Source organism: Hipposideros armiger, unplaced genomic scaffold (assembly GCF_001890085.2).
Source record: "Hipposideros armiger isolate ML-2016 unplaced genomic scaffold, ASM189008v1 scaffold_1593, whole genome shotgun sequence".
In the NCBI taxonomy this organism is placed as follows: Eukaryota; Metazoa; Chordata; class Mammalia; order Chiroptera; family Hipposideridae; genus Hipposideros; species Hipposideros armiger.
Genome location: NW_017732943.1, coordinates 30,365 through 43,373, shown reverse-complemented (window position 1 = coordinate 43,373; position 13,009 = coordinate 30,365). Strand labels below are relative to the sequence as shown.

The 13,009-nt window shown below is 46.0% G+C and overlaps 1 protein-coding gene across 1 annotated transcript in view; it reads left to right on the top strand.

Moving 5' to 3' along the window:
* The window catches only part of RTTN (rotatin), a 177,003-nt gene extending 168,816 nt beyond the window's left edge, over window positions 1–8,187 (top strand). Inside the window, exons 41-43 of the mRNA XM_019634351.1 lie at window positions 5,659–5,762; window positions 6,726–6,795; window positions 7,812–8,187. Coding sequence (XP_019489896.1) covers window positions 5,659–5,762; window positions 6,726–6,795; window positions 7,812–7,897 — 260 coding nt within the window. The 3' untranslated portion in view covers window positions 7,898–8,187. The remainder of the gene's footprint in view (window positions 1–5,658; window positions 5,763–6,725; window positions 6,796–7,811) is intronic.
* The last annotated feature ends 4,822 nt before the right edge of the window (window positions 8,188–13,009 follow it).

Here is a 13,009-nt window from a genome sequence, read left to right as displayed (position 1 = left end):
GGGCTGTTGTCTCAGAGACGAGCCAGACGCTGCCCCGCACCGCGGCGCTGCCAGGAGCCTCGCAGGGGTGACAGCCGCGTCGCTGGGGCGGGCGGAGGCCGCCCTGCCCGCGCCTGCCGGGTGGCCGCTGGCGCCCCAGCCCTGCGTCCCGCCGCGCCCGTCTCGCTCGCTCGCTGTCCCGCCAGCGCGTGTGTGCGCGTGTCGCGTCTGTGTTCATCCGCGGTCTGCCCACGCCGGCCCCTGAGCGCTAACGAGGCCAGAGGCTCTGTCCCTGCTCGTGTTGATCTGTGGCGCCTAGAATTGTGTCCCACTCGGGAGCGCGGCGGATGGTAGATGAGTGGGTCCTGACGAGGCGGCGCGTTCAGCGCCCAGAGCCGCGCGCGGAGATCGGCCCCGCGGGGACGCCTCCCGGAGACCCAGGCCCCGAGGCCGCCGCGGGACGCGGCAGCTGCGTGTCCGAGGCCGTGGGCGCTTCCCAAGGAGACGCTGTGTCGCCGCGCAAGAACGGGGGCTCCAGACCCCGCAACCCTGGCGCGGACGCCCGGCCCCCGGTGCGGAGCCCGCCATCACCTGGGCGGCCTCCTGGGTCCAGCTCTTCACCCGCGAGAGTCCCTCCCGGGCTGGTTTTGGGAGAAACGAGCTGGTGACCGCGCGTGAAGTAGCTGCCCGTTTACGGTCCGCCGTCGCAGATGCTCGACATGGTGTTGTCTTTTCCTTCATTGCGTCTCACCTCCTCTTTTCCTACATTCCTAGAAGTGTTTTTCTATGAAACGTGGAGTTTTCCAAGTGAATGGAAGCAATGCTGCGCGCATTCTGTGATGTGCGCGGCCGTGATCCTGTTTTTCTGATAATCATGATTAAACTGCTAGGGGTGCAGGGAGCGGCGTCAGGTCAGTCGGCCTCCAGCTCACGAGGCGAACCGCGGCCCTGCAGCCTGCGCCCCAGGCCACCCGGCCTCCGAGGCGCCGTGCCACCCCTCCCTGCTCTGCCTCGGCTTCCACATTTGTGAAGGAGCGAGATGGGCCCCGCCTCGTAGGGCAGTGAGAGAGCACATGGCAGGCATCTCCTATCAGTCATCCCGTTTCTCAGAGGAAGTGTTTCCTCTGGGGACTGCCGCTTGGTTTTATTATTGAGAGAGCTGGAGAAAGGACAGGCTTTGGGGACCGGAAGGAGAAGCTGCATTTTCCCCTCTTCAGTCCCTCTGAGCTTATTTTTAGCATTTTCTTATATCAGCAATGCTCTCTCTGTTTCATTAGCTTAAAGCAGATGAACAAACTCTTGCTAAGAAGGAACCCCCCAGACATGAGATCGGGGCCCTCAAGGCGGGCACAGGGGGCAGTCTCTGCAGGGGCCTGTGAACGCATGTCTCAGGCGCTGCCTCCTGTTTCCACCTGGGAATCGGGAGGGCTCGTAATGGCAAAAACAGCTACTACTTTTGCACCAACCTAATAATACATTTTAACTTGGTAAACGAGTGATGCCTTGCAATATGAGTAGTTTGTTTCCGGAACGAATTATGCTCACAAACCGAGGTATTTCTGTAAAAAAAAAAAAGCTGCTGTAAAGTGAACTGTACGGTGGAGCGACAGGTGGGAGCTGCGGTTTTCCTGCCAATACCCCTACTGTCCGACCAGCTCACCGCCAAGCCTGGTCCCCTTCGTCTCCTGTGTCAGACACTAGCCGTACAAACAGTCATCTGATCACAGTCATCATGTGAGCTTACAGGTGGCAGCTGGTACGCTCAGGGCGCGTCAAATGGTGTGTTCCTTCTGAGAGTATCAGCGAGCGATGTTTTTATTTATCGCCCAACACTCAGAACATACCACCCATGACCAAAGGAGTTTATAGCAACTCCTCTTGCCAGTTACTAGCTCTCAAGAACTTTTAAAAAAATACATATGTGAGTCAGTTAATGTGGTGCCCCTTTGAATAACACAAGGGGATCAACTTTTTTAAAAAAAACACATTTCAATGTGAAATATAACACATATACAAAATGCACATAAATGTGAAACTTATGATATTGTATGTCAACTATACTTCAATTTTTTAAAAAAGCATATAAAACATTTTTAAGTTTAACGAATAGGTACGCAGTAAACTCCCACATTATCTCAAGAGACTAGATAATAGTAAAATATAGTGAAGTAGTTAGGAAGTGAAGACTTGTGAATATTTATTACCCTTCTTCTTAATGATATTGATTCAGTTATAAGTTTAGGGATATCATGTTGATAGCCTGAAACCAACTATAGTAAGAGTATTCACACCATGAAGATCAATAAATGCTACAAACCAGAGATGAATTCGTGATAAAGCTGAAAGAGGTTTCAGTTTTACGAATATATTTTGTATCAGGGCAAGAGAGTGTTTTAGCAATATATTCCATATCTGACTTAATGACAATACATTTCTTGGGAGAAGAGCAGATTGGGATGCAGTTCCATTTGTCAAATCATGACTGAACTGCAAGCACAGTCGGCTACGGATCCGAGCCCCGCTGAAGTCAGTGCAGGTATGTTGTGAGCATCAGCTGGCCACACAGAATTGTGGAGTACTGTGGTACTATGGAGTACCATTAGAAGTACTGTGTATTCTAGAAGCTGTAAGTTGTGTGCTACACACTCTTTATACCAATAAAATTTATCAATTTATATATTACAGACATAATAAAATTTCTACATATTCAATATACATCCAACCCCCTCTCAGCCCCCAAGAGCCAATAGTTAAACATTTATCAGAACACTCAGTATCCTGTCAGGTTTTACTAACAAAGTTCTGCTGGCTTCACAAAATGAGTGATTACTTCCTGTTCATCCCCTCTCTGTAAGAGTTCGGGTCTGTCTGGAATGACCTGTTGCTAAAACGTTCGGGAGAACACACTGGTGAAACCATCGGGACCTAGGGTTTTCTGTGGAGTTAGATTTCTGACTCATTAAATGTCTTTCATAGTTATTGGATTTGGGTTTTTTTTTCCTTGAATAAATTTTTCTAAGGGCAAGTGTCCATTTCATCTTTTTTTCTTTAGTTTTTTGTAGATTCATTGTGATGTGTCTAGGAGTGGGTTCATTTTTATTCATCTGCGTGGAATTATCTGAGCCTGTTGAATCTGTGGATTTGTGTCTTAAAGCAGTTCTTAAAAATGTTTAGCCACTGTCACTTCAAACATTTCGTCTCCACTCCTTTAAGGACCTCAGTTAAACATATAGTCAGACTATCTCAGTGTATCTGATTTTATCACTTGCCCTTTTTTTCTTTTTTTACTTTATTATTTTAATCCTTTATCATCTTTTTAGCTCTCTGTGCTGCATTCTGGGTATTGGTTTTCTGATCTGTCTTCTAACTCCTAAATTCTGTCCTCTGACACCAGCCTCTGCTGACAGATATGTATACCGAGTGGTTAATATTTGCTACTGAGGTTCTAGAACTGTGTTGTCCAATAGAACTTCCAAAATTGATGAAAATATTCATGTGTGTGCTGTCTGATAAGATAGCCAGTAGCCACATGTAGCCAGTGTGACTGACAAACTGAATATTTTAATTAACTTACATTTAAATACCTACATGTGGCTAATTGATTATGTTATTGGACAGTGAAGTTCTAGAAGTTCTGGCTTGGTTCTTGTTTCATATCTTTTCATTTTTCAGTTTCCTATTCCCTGCAAACATTTTTTAAGGTTGTCATTTATTTATCTAAATATGGTATCGTTAAAGTTGTTTTAAATCTGTGTTTACAGTTCCAACACCTGATAGGTTGTGATTTTTTCCTCTGGCTCTCACTCGTGTCGCCATGTTCCCTGATAGGCTTGGTCGTCTTTAATGGTGTACTCCTGGTTAACGCTTTGGGGAAATTCTCCCTGCGGCTCCCTGAGGCTTAGTATGAACTTGCCCTCCGAGCATCAGAGGGCAAGTGTGCTTCTGCTCAGCGCCCAGAGGCACTGGCAGTCGAAGACCAGCTCAAACCAAGGTCATGGGCCAGTAGGCTACGCGTCCCTGGGTGCAGGGCTGTCAGGGGCAGTCTTCAGGGCCGTGCTCACACTTGTTTTCCTTTCCTTGGAGTCACCTGTGTGAGCGCCGGGGGACTGATTTTATTCCGATTCATCCTTCTTCTCAGGGCTGGCTCCTTGAGCTCCAGCTTAATACAGGCAGGACGGCCCATAAACTCCCCATCTTGGAGAGTCCTGACTTCCATTCCCTGACCCACTGGCGTTCCTGAACCAAAGCCCAAGCACCCAACATTGGCAAATGTCCCTGGACCAGAGAGCTTTCTGTCTGTTCCTTACCTCTCTCGGCACAGACTTTCAATCAAAATTGGCCTGGAAGCTTCCCACGGTCTTTTCAGTTCTTTGATATTTTTTTAAGGTCAATTTTAATATATTTTATTTAGCATGTTTTTGTTGTTTTCAGGGGAGACCTAGCCTCACAGTCCCAGAAATAAGGAGTCCTCTGGACCTATTTTCATAGCAAGGCCAAGCCCCACTGCCCACACTCCTGACCACTAATCAAGAACTGCTATTACTTTTGCACCAACCTAATAGAAATGTTTGCTCATCTTGCGGAACACCTGCAAACCAAGTTACTCGCAATCCAAGGTTTTACTCTATTTATTTTCTGTAAGAGATTATAAATTCCTTAAAATGTATTTAAAAACTCTAAATAGACTCACTTAAACAGCATTTGTGTTTATTTAATTATAGAATCTTTCATCCCACTAGTATTTATTGAGCCCCTAAAGTAAACTGGCACTGTGGTTGGCATATCCACCATTGAGCCGACACAGACTATGCCCTCAACCAGGTTACAGTAAAATTAGGCGCATCCAGGGGGTGGGGAGTGGTTAATGTTATGTAGAGAGTTCCCAAAAATAAGGGTTTCACCCTTAGAATGCAACACAATTTTCAAATCACGTTACAGAGGAAAAATAATTTGATACAATGTAATGGTATAGAAAAGTAAGTAATAATATAGATTCATAAGTTCTGAAACACGCTGACCATCTCCTTGGGACTCGACTTCTCCATCGTCACTGAAAATAAGTGGGCTGGGCAGGCAGCTCCCAAGTCGTGACGTCACACTCTGGCTAGCTTTGCAAAAGAGGGATGTACCTTCTGTGGTGTTGACATGCCTTTAAATCACTTTTACACACACACACGCACACTTCTCTAAAATGTTTAGTCCTTTTTTTCAAAGACTGAACTTATATGGTGTTTCTTGATTATTATTTTATGCAGTAGCTCATGCTGTTGAAAGGTTCATATAACGGTCTTTATAATTTATCACAAGAGCCAATCTGTTTTCCTGCACACCAAAATGCAAGCCATAATTGAAGAGCTCATTAATATAGCTCATTGTGTAATTACTTCTCCACTATTGTTGTCTTTAAATGAATGTGCCGCTGTTGAATTAGGGCCAGAAGAAATTAGGCAGCTGCTGCTTCCCTGACATTCTGTGTCTGTCAGGACAACAGTTTGTTTGGAGGCTGCCCTCCCACATTCCACGTGGTGTGAAAGACTGGCTTTTGTTTGGGTCCGGTGACACCAAGTTTGTATGCACTATGATGGGAAAAAAAAAAAAAGAGTATCCGAGGAGCCTGAGGTAAGAATGCGCTGAATGTCTGGGACTGAACTATTTTTTTTTTAATGTGTTTATTATTAGAAAAAGTTGTTAATGTGCTAGCCGCCTGTCTGGAAAGCGGGAATCAAGATGCTCAGAGGATTGGCGCCTCCGCGCTTTGGGCGCTCGTTCACAATTATCAAAAGGTGAGTTTGTAGATCTTTGTCCCACCTGGGGGATGCATCCAGGGACCTCAGAGGAGTGTCAGCAAGAGAACAATGAAGTCAGAGACCGGAGTCGCCCTGCGCATTCGTACAATGCGTACCCCTGCCTGCCGTTGAAATCTTCCTCATGAATCATTTCCACAGAGTGTCTCATTTCAGTAGTGCCTCTCTTTTGAATGAATTTTCCCTGTTAATATAAATTGATTTGCCATATTGGTGTAATGTATTTAGTAGATTATTTCTACTAAAAGATGTGTCAAGGAAAAATGCATCCTGAAAGAAAACCAAGTAACAGTCTTATCCAATTGTGTGATTCCCCTTTCTCTGGTAGGTGTCATCACTGAGTTTTGAAATAAGCTCAGCGCTTAGGCTGCAGCACCCCCACCCCCACCCCCACCTGGGGCTCCTGAGGCAGGTGGGAGCTCTGCGCCTGCGTCCTCCTGGCCTCTTCGCTGGCATTGCAGACGTCTCACTCCTGAGAGAAATGCCCCCGTGTATCTGGTGACTAAATAGTGGCCAAGTGACAGTGTTGGGACAGTCAGCCATCCCTGCTGGTGCCCTCTCAGTGAGCTGTCCCTTGTCTGTGCAGCTGTCCCTGCTGGATGGCATCAGTGCACACGGGGACAGAGGCTGCTGCTGTCACTTACCCGTGGGTCCTCAGGGCTTAGCACACGGTTTGGCACTTTGTAGTCACTTAGTAAATATTTGTTGACCAACTGGTAATGTTTGATATACTTGATCTGAAATCGGAGGTTTGAAGGACTATGAAATAAGATAAAGTAGTTTAAAATAGTAAACTGAGATTAGGGGAGAAAGGGTAGGAGGAAAGGGGAGAAAGAGCGTGGGACGGTAGTGAGAGAAGCACCTTAGGGAAGATGCGGGCGCTCCTGACCCCTGACACATAGAAACAGACCTAATTAATGGATTGTTCTGTGTCATCTCCAGGCAAAAACGACTTTGAAAAACCCATCAATAAAAAGGAGAGTGGATGAAGCATATTCCTTAGCAAAGAAAAGTAAGTGTCGCTATGAAAGGGCATTGCAGGTAAACTCAGGAGCTGTTCAGTGCCTTCCCGGATTAATGAGATGCCTGCTGGACGGTTGGCAGCAAATGACAGTTTTCTGCATTGATGGTTTACACTGATGTGTGGAGAGCTTTTTTGTCGAAGCGTTGTACTGTGTGCCGGTATTTTCTCTCTGCTTTTCATTATAACAGTTTTAAAATAATAAAATATAATAGTTTCTCAAAACACATCTGTGATCTTTCTCCAAGTCGCTTTTTCTGGTATGTAACTTCCTTTGCCCTTGGCCAGCACTCCGCTAAGGTGCGTTCTCAGGGGATAGGAGCCTGGCCCCAATAGTGCTGACCTGAACAGAAGACCTGGATATAACGGGGAGCTGAGTCATGGTCTTCCAAAACTAGATCCCATTCCCCCAGATCCACTCGGCCCGGTGATGTGATCACAATATGAGGCAGGGTTTTCCTCGTGAAGTGCATTTTCCATTTTAAGTGACACACGTTTTCAGTGAGCATGATTCTCTGCACATTTTTTTAGGCTGAGACGCTGAGCTGTGTCTTTCCTGTACGGTGCTGGATCTGTGGTCTATAGCCTGATTTTTTATAAGTGTCTTGTGGGCCTTTTTGTTTCGTTTCTAGCTGTGGTGATGAACTTCTGGAGGTAGCGAATAACTGAGTTACGTTGTTAGCATTGATGTGTTAGGAGGAATGGTGCATAAAAGAAGCAGGCATTCGTTCGGGATTGTAGATAATGGGATCCATTATGGAGATGGATTGTTTTCTGTTTATACTCTTTGGCTACACCATTAATAAAAAATAAATACAAATTCTGTAACTTCTTAATTTTTTTTACAGTGTACTATATTCTTATAATGCTAGTCCATCAAGAAGTTAAATAGAAGCTAAAGTTACATATAAATCCTGTTGATGTATGTTGGTGTATGTGTGTCCACACTTACGCATAGTACTGAGTTAATAAACTTGCTCTTCCGCATGCTTATTTTTCTCTCTCAGCCTTTTCAAACTCAGAAGAAAACCCTCTGAATGCCTATTATTTGAAATGCCTTGAAAACCTCGCACAGCAGCTGAACTCTTCCTGAGGACCGGGGCTGCCCCACGGACAGGTGAGCTGTCTTGAAGCGAGCGATGTGCTCAGCTGCTGCCTGAAGACAGAGCCTCTGCAAGGCGGCAAGGCGTCTCCTTCCAGACGAGAAGCCCTGGTGATGCCTAGCTCCGCCCCTTCGTTTCACACCAGCTCCCTCTAAGCCAGAGCAGCTGGCAAGAAGATGATGCAAAAATGCATAGAAAGTTCTGGGAGCATAAACATTTTTACCTTTTTCTATGCACCTTGCTTTGTAAAAATCCTATTTAACAGTTATTTAATAAAATATTTTTAGAAACTGAAAATTGACTAATAGTTGCAGACTTTTATCAGTCTCATGAATATAAACTTTAGGAATTAAAACCAGGCATTATGTTCTGATATCTCTCTTTTGAAAACAATGTTTACATGAAATTTGGCTCATGCCAATACAAATGCTTAGTTTTCACACCTTTACCCTGTCCCCGACGTGAAGCACATGGTGGTGACGGGATATGCGTGTAATTCTGTGGGTCACTTCTTTCTGCAGTTTTCAGTGATATTAACTCCTTTCCATTCAGTCTGTTCTATTTTATTCTTTTTACCTTTCAACTTCTGAAATGCTGTGTAATCAAGAAGGAAGAAATAGAGCTTATGGGTCAGGATTCAAATTCTAGCTCAGCTCAAAACGTCATGAAGAATGAGACTGAAAACTGCGCAGCCGCAGCTCTGCCGAGTGCTCCACGGGGTCCCTCTGCACCAGCATGTTGTGTAGGACTCAGACCTTAAATCGGAATCAAGTCCAGTAGTAATCGCTGTCAGCACTTTCCCCAATACTTCGGAAAGTAAGAAGAGAAAGTTGTGTCTAAAAAATGAAAAATGAAACCTGATACACGTGTGTGTGTGTATGTCCACACACAGATCTACACATTCATTTAGGAAGTTTTCTTATCAAATTATGGTTAACAAGAAAAAAAACAATATTTTTTATTAAGTGCTGTTAGCAAATTGCTGTCATCAGTAAGATAAGCCAGGTGATGTTATTTAAGTGGGGAGCATGAGGACAAAATAGATGGTAAATTGAAGCAGATAAATTTGTAGTGTCTGAAAATTATTGATTAGAGATCTGAAAAATAGATTTAGCAGGTTCAGAGGTCTGGGAAGCCCAAGTTAATTTGAAGCAGTGGATGCGCCTATAGTCTAAAAAATTCACCAATTCTAAGAGCAGGAATTTTAGGAATTATTTCTACCTTTGCTCCTGGTTTCTTATATTTTATGTCATTTTCTTGGTATTACCTTGTAAGCCCTCACTGATGAATAATGCAATGGATTTCTTTGTAACTTCCATTTAAAGAGCTCGTTTTATGTGACCGGCGCTAGTCTGAGAACATTTATTATTTAATCTATTTTCCTCTAAAATAGTACTGTTATCCCTATGTTAGAGGTGAATAAATGGAGGCTCAGAGTGGCTAGGTAATTTGTTTGTGGCTGGTGAATATGAGGTTGAGGTTGGAACCCAGGATAACTGCTAATAAGCCCGACGTTTTTTAACCACTGTGCTATGCTGCCTCCCCCCGCCCCCCATTGAAATCCCTGCCATAGATAACTACCATTTTTCTACAAAATGTGGGTCTTCAGGGAAATGGTCATTTCCTTTACAGTTGGTTGGTTGGTTGATTGATTGATTGATTGACATATCAAGGCATACATAGCCTCATGTCTCTGGAATTAGGAAGAATTGTATTATAATTGATCATTTTGCATAGCAGTTCATTATAGTACCACAGAGGGATTTGTAACCCCGCAGTCAGAGGCAGGGACCTGTGCTGCCCAGAAGGAGCATGGCCCCTGGAAAGAGGAGAGAGGTAATGGTTTCCAGGAGACTTGCACGTGCATCTGTTGGTGTCCAGGGACATGAACTTCAGGGACGTGAACCTCAGGCATGTGTTCTAGGTCCGGGATGCTGGTCCTTACAGCCTCTGTCTCTTCAGACCATGTCCAGCCAGTCCACGGGGAGCTGGTAAGCAGAGGGGCCCTGAGGTGACTGGCCCGCGTTCTCCGCAGCTGCATGGAACTCCACTGGGGATTCACCAGCCTCAGCACTGAATCACAGCCATAATGTCCAGGAGAAAGGTTAGCAGCCTCCCAGGTTTACCCCCCGTAGCGTGAGACCCACTATGAGTCCCCCTGACTTGACAGAAAACTGCTCAGCACATGAAAGTGACTTCCTGTCACTCAACAACTCAGTGATAAAACCAGGAATTGAACCTGGGTCTCTTGATTGCTGTCGCACACCCCTGGTTTAGGCGAAGATCCAGAAAACAGGCGTTGGGGACTAGTTCATGCCTTAGGGTCTCCAGAGTGCCCATCTGGCCCCTGGTTGACTGGGTTGGTGTGTGTCTGAGCTGGGATGCATACAGGCTGTGCTGTGCTAACCGGGACCTGCAGACAGTGAGACAGGCTTCTGGGTTTAAGACTGTGCTGTGCTAACCGGGACCTGCAGACAGTGAGACATGCTTCTGGGTTTAAGACCTTGGGCATTTGTGGGGAGTAGGCAGCCACCGGTTTTGAAAACAGAGGAAACAAGTAAAATAGCTGACCCAGCTGGAGCCTTTCTCCGCTCTTCCTAAAATCGCTTTCGAAAATGAGTACTGTATGCACTTTTCTTTGGTGTTCTGTAAAGAATGGGGTGAAAAATAGAATTTGCCCATGTACTCATCATCTGTAGTAATTTTCCGTCATTAGTCTTTGTGGCTGTGCCTTGTCTGCCTCTCGTTTTCTGAGATCTTCTTGGCCCCTTAAACTTCCTCCAATTTGCCGGACTGACGGGGAGGGTAATGGTCACCACCCCCACTCCTGCCATCACAAGGTGTCTTCTCGGAGCAGGAGCAGGTAGCAGAGTGGTTAGGGCTGAGGGCTCTGGTGTCCGTGGGCCTGGACTCAGCCCTGCCCTCCCACGCACAGCCATGGGGACGGTTTCTTCCACTGTCCCTGGGGAGAAGGGCCCCGCCTTGTAAGTACCCACAGGATAGAACCTGTACACAGGTGATGCTCCCTTAGATATGATCAATGATTAATTGTTGTTATAAAGTTCTCAAAAATTCATCTTCTTTCATTAAAACAGTAATCCTTTGTGTCCTTGCACCCTCTCTCCCTGTGGAGAGGGTGCTGCGCTGGGAAGAGAGTAGTGTGGTCGGAACTCAGGTTCCCACATTACAAAGTGAGTTGTCTTCTCAGAACTGGGAAGAGAGTGGGGTTGTCGGAACTCAGGTCCCCACATTACAAAAGGATGGTCAGTTTCTGGTGGAGGTGTGCGGCCACTGTCATGAGGTCCCTGGTGGCACAGACGCTCAGCACGTCGGCATGGAGAGCCTGCATCTTGCAAAGCACAGCACAGAGATGCTCAGTACACTTGGGTGACTTGGTACATTTTATTCTGCTTGTCAGGTTGTCTTGACTCTCAGTTGGTAGAATATCGCGCTTTCTCCGTTTGAATTGTGGAGATGGGAAATACAACAAATTATAACCTTAGCAGCCAAAAGAAATCTGTTTAAAGAATCATTCAGTTTGGGAGTAGCCATCTTCCTCTTTCCATGTTGCTGACCTGTGTGATCCAAGGAGTTGAGGGGAGTGGATGATAAAAGGCTGTTGTTTTGGGTTTAGGAAACTTAGTTTTGGGAAATTAAGAGTTTATTCCTCCTGAGTTCAAAGTTACTCCTCATAGGAAAATTCTATAAAACGCAAGTCGTGAGTCAGCTGGGACTGAGAGAAAGTACGCTGGGCTCGAGGCTCAGGGTGTACGGAGGCTCCGGGTGTAAGGAGGCTCAGGGTGTACGGAGGCTCAGGGTGGACGGGAGGCTCCGGGTGCACGGGAGGCTCAGGGTGTACGGAGGCTCCGGGTGTAAGGAGGCTCCGGGTGTACGGAGGCTCCGGGTGCACGGGAGGCTCAGGGTGGACGGGAGGCTCAGGGTGTACAAGAGACTGTGCCAAGACCCGGGGAGCCTGAGATCTGGCAGCGGGAGCCGAGGAGCTCAGCGTGATCCTGTTTGAAATGTTCCTGACGACATTCATCTTTGTGCTTCATCTGTTTCTTTTGCATTTGTGAAATCTGCTTCAGGAAAAAAATCTGCTCTTATAAAACGATGGTCCACAAAAGATCCCTAAAGCAACATTCAATAAATTTCTCATTTTGCGTGAAGCCAAGAGAACAAGCTTTCATGTCGACTCCAAGGAAAGAATTCCCCCCTGCGTTTCTCCTTCCTCAGTAATGTCTTCCCCTGCGGTGTTACTTCGGCCCGCGGCTGTGCCTTTGGAGCGACGGCGTCCCACTTGGTTTGCCTGAGCAGCGACAGTTAGCATTCTCATAGCAGACGGCGTGCAGTTCTGTGCAAATCCTGGAATGTGATTTCCTCAGACACTTTTGGCACATTCTTCCTTGGGCTTACCATGGCAAGAAACATAAAATGGAAAACTTTTTAATTGCTTTCTGATGATATTCATAAAGATGGGATTGCAGAGAATCAGTTTATGGATATGATACCTGGTTAAAGTTACCTCTTTTTTTTTGTTAAAAGAAGCTATCATTAGTAATTAAAAAAAAATTTATTGGGGAACAGCCATGGACATTGTTTACACATTGCTTTCATGCTGCAATGGCATAGTTGACTCTTTTAGGGAGGGCGCAGCTCACAGTGGCCCACACGGGGATCGAACCAGCAACCTTGGTGTTATCAGCACCATGCTCTAACCAACTGAGCTAACCAGTCATCCCCTAAAATTACCTTTCATATCTGTTAGGCAAAGCCATGTTGCACGGAGTAGAAAGCCCAGAACAATAACGGCTTCAGTAAGAGAAGAGTTCCTTTTTTCTGTTTTGTTGCTTTTTCTACATCCAGGAAGCTCCCGGGGGCAGCCCTTAGCTGACAGTGTCCTCAGGCATTCGTACCCATCCTTCTGCTCTGCCATCTTAGACGCACACGTCTTTTAGCAACTTGCCTCGCGGGCATCAGGAGGAAAAGGGCGGAAGGGTGTTTCCCCGGCTCTGTTGCCCTTTGAAGGAGCTTTCCCAAAAGACGGGCCCCACCACCTGCCCTCCTGTCACCGTGGACAGAACACAATCGTGTGTCACTCC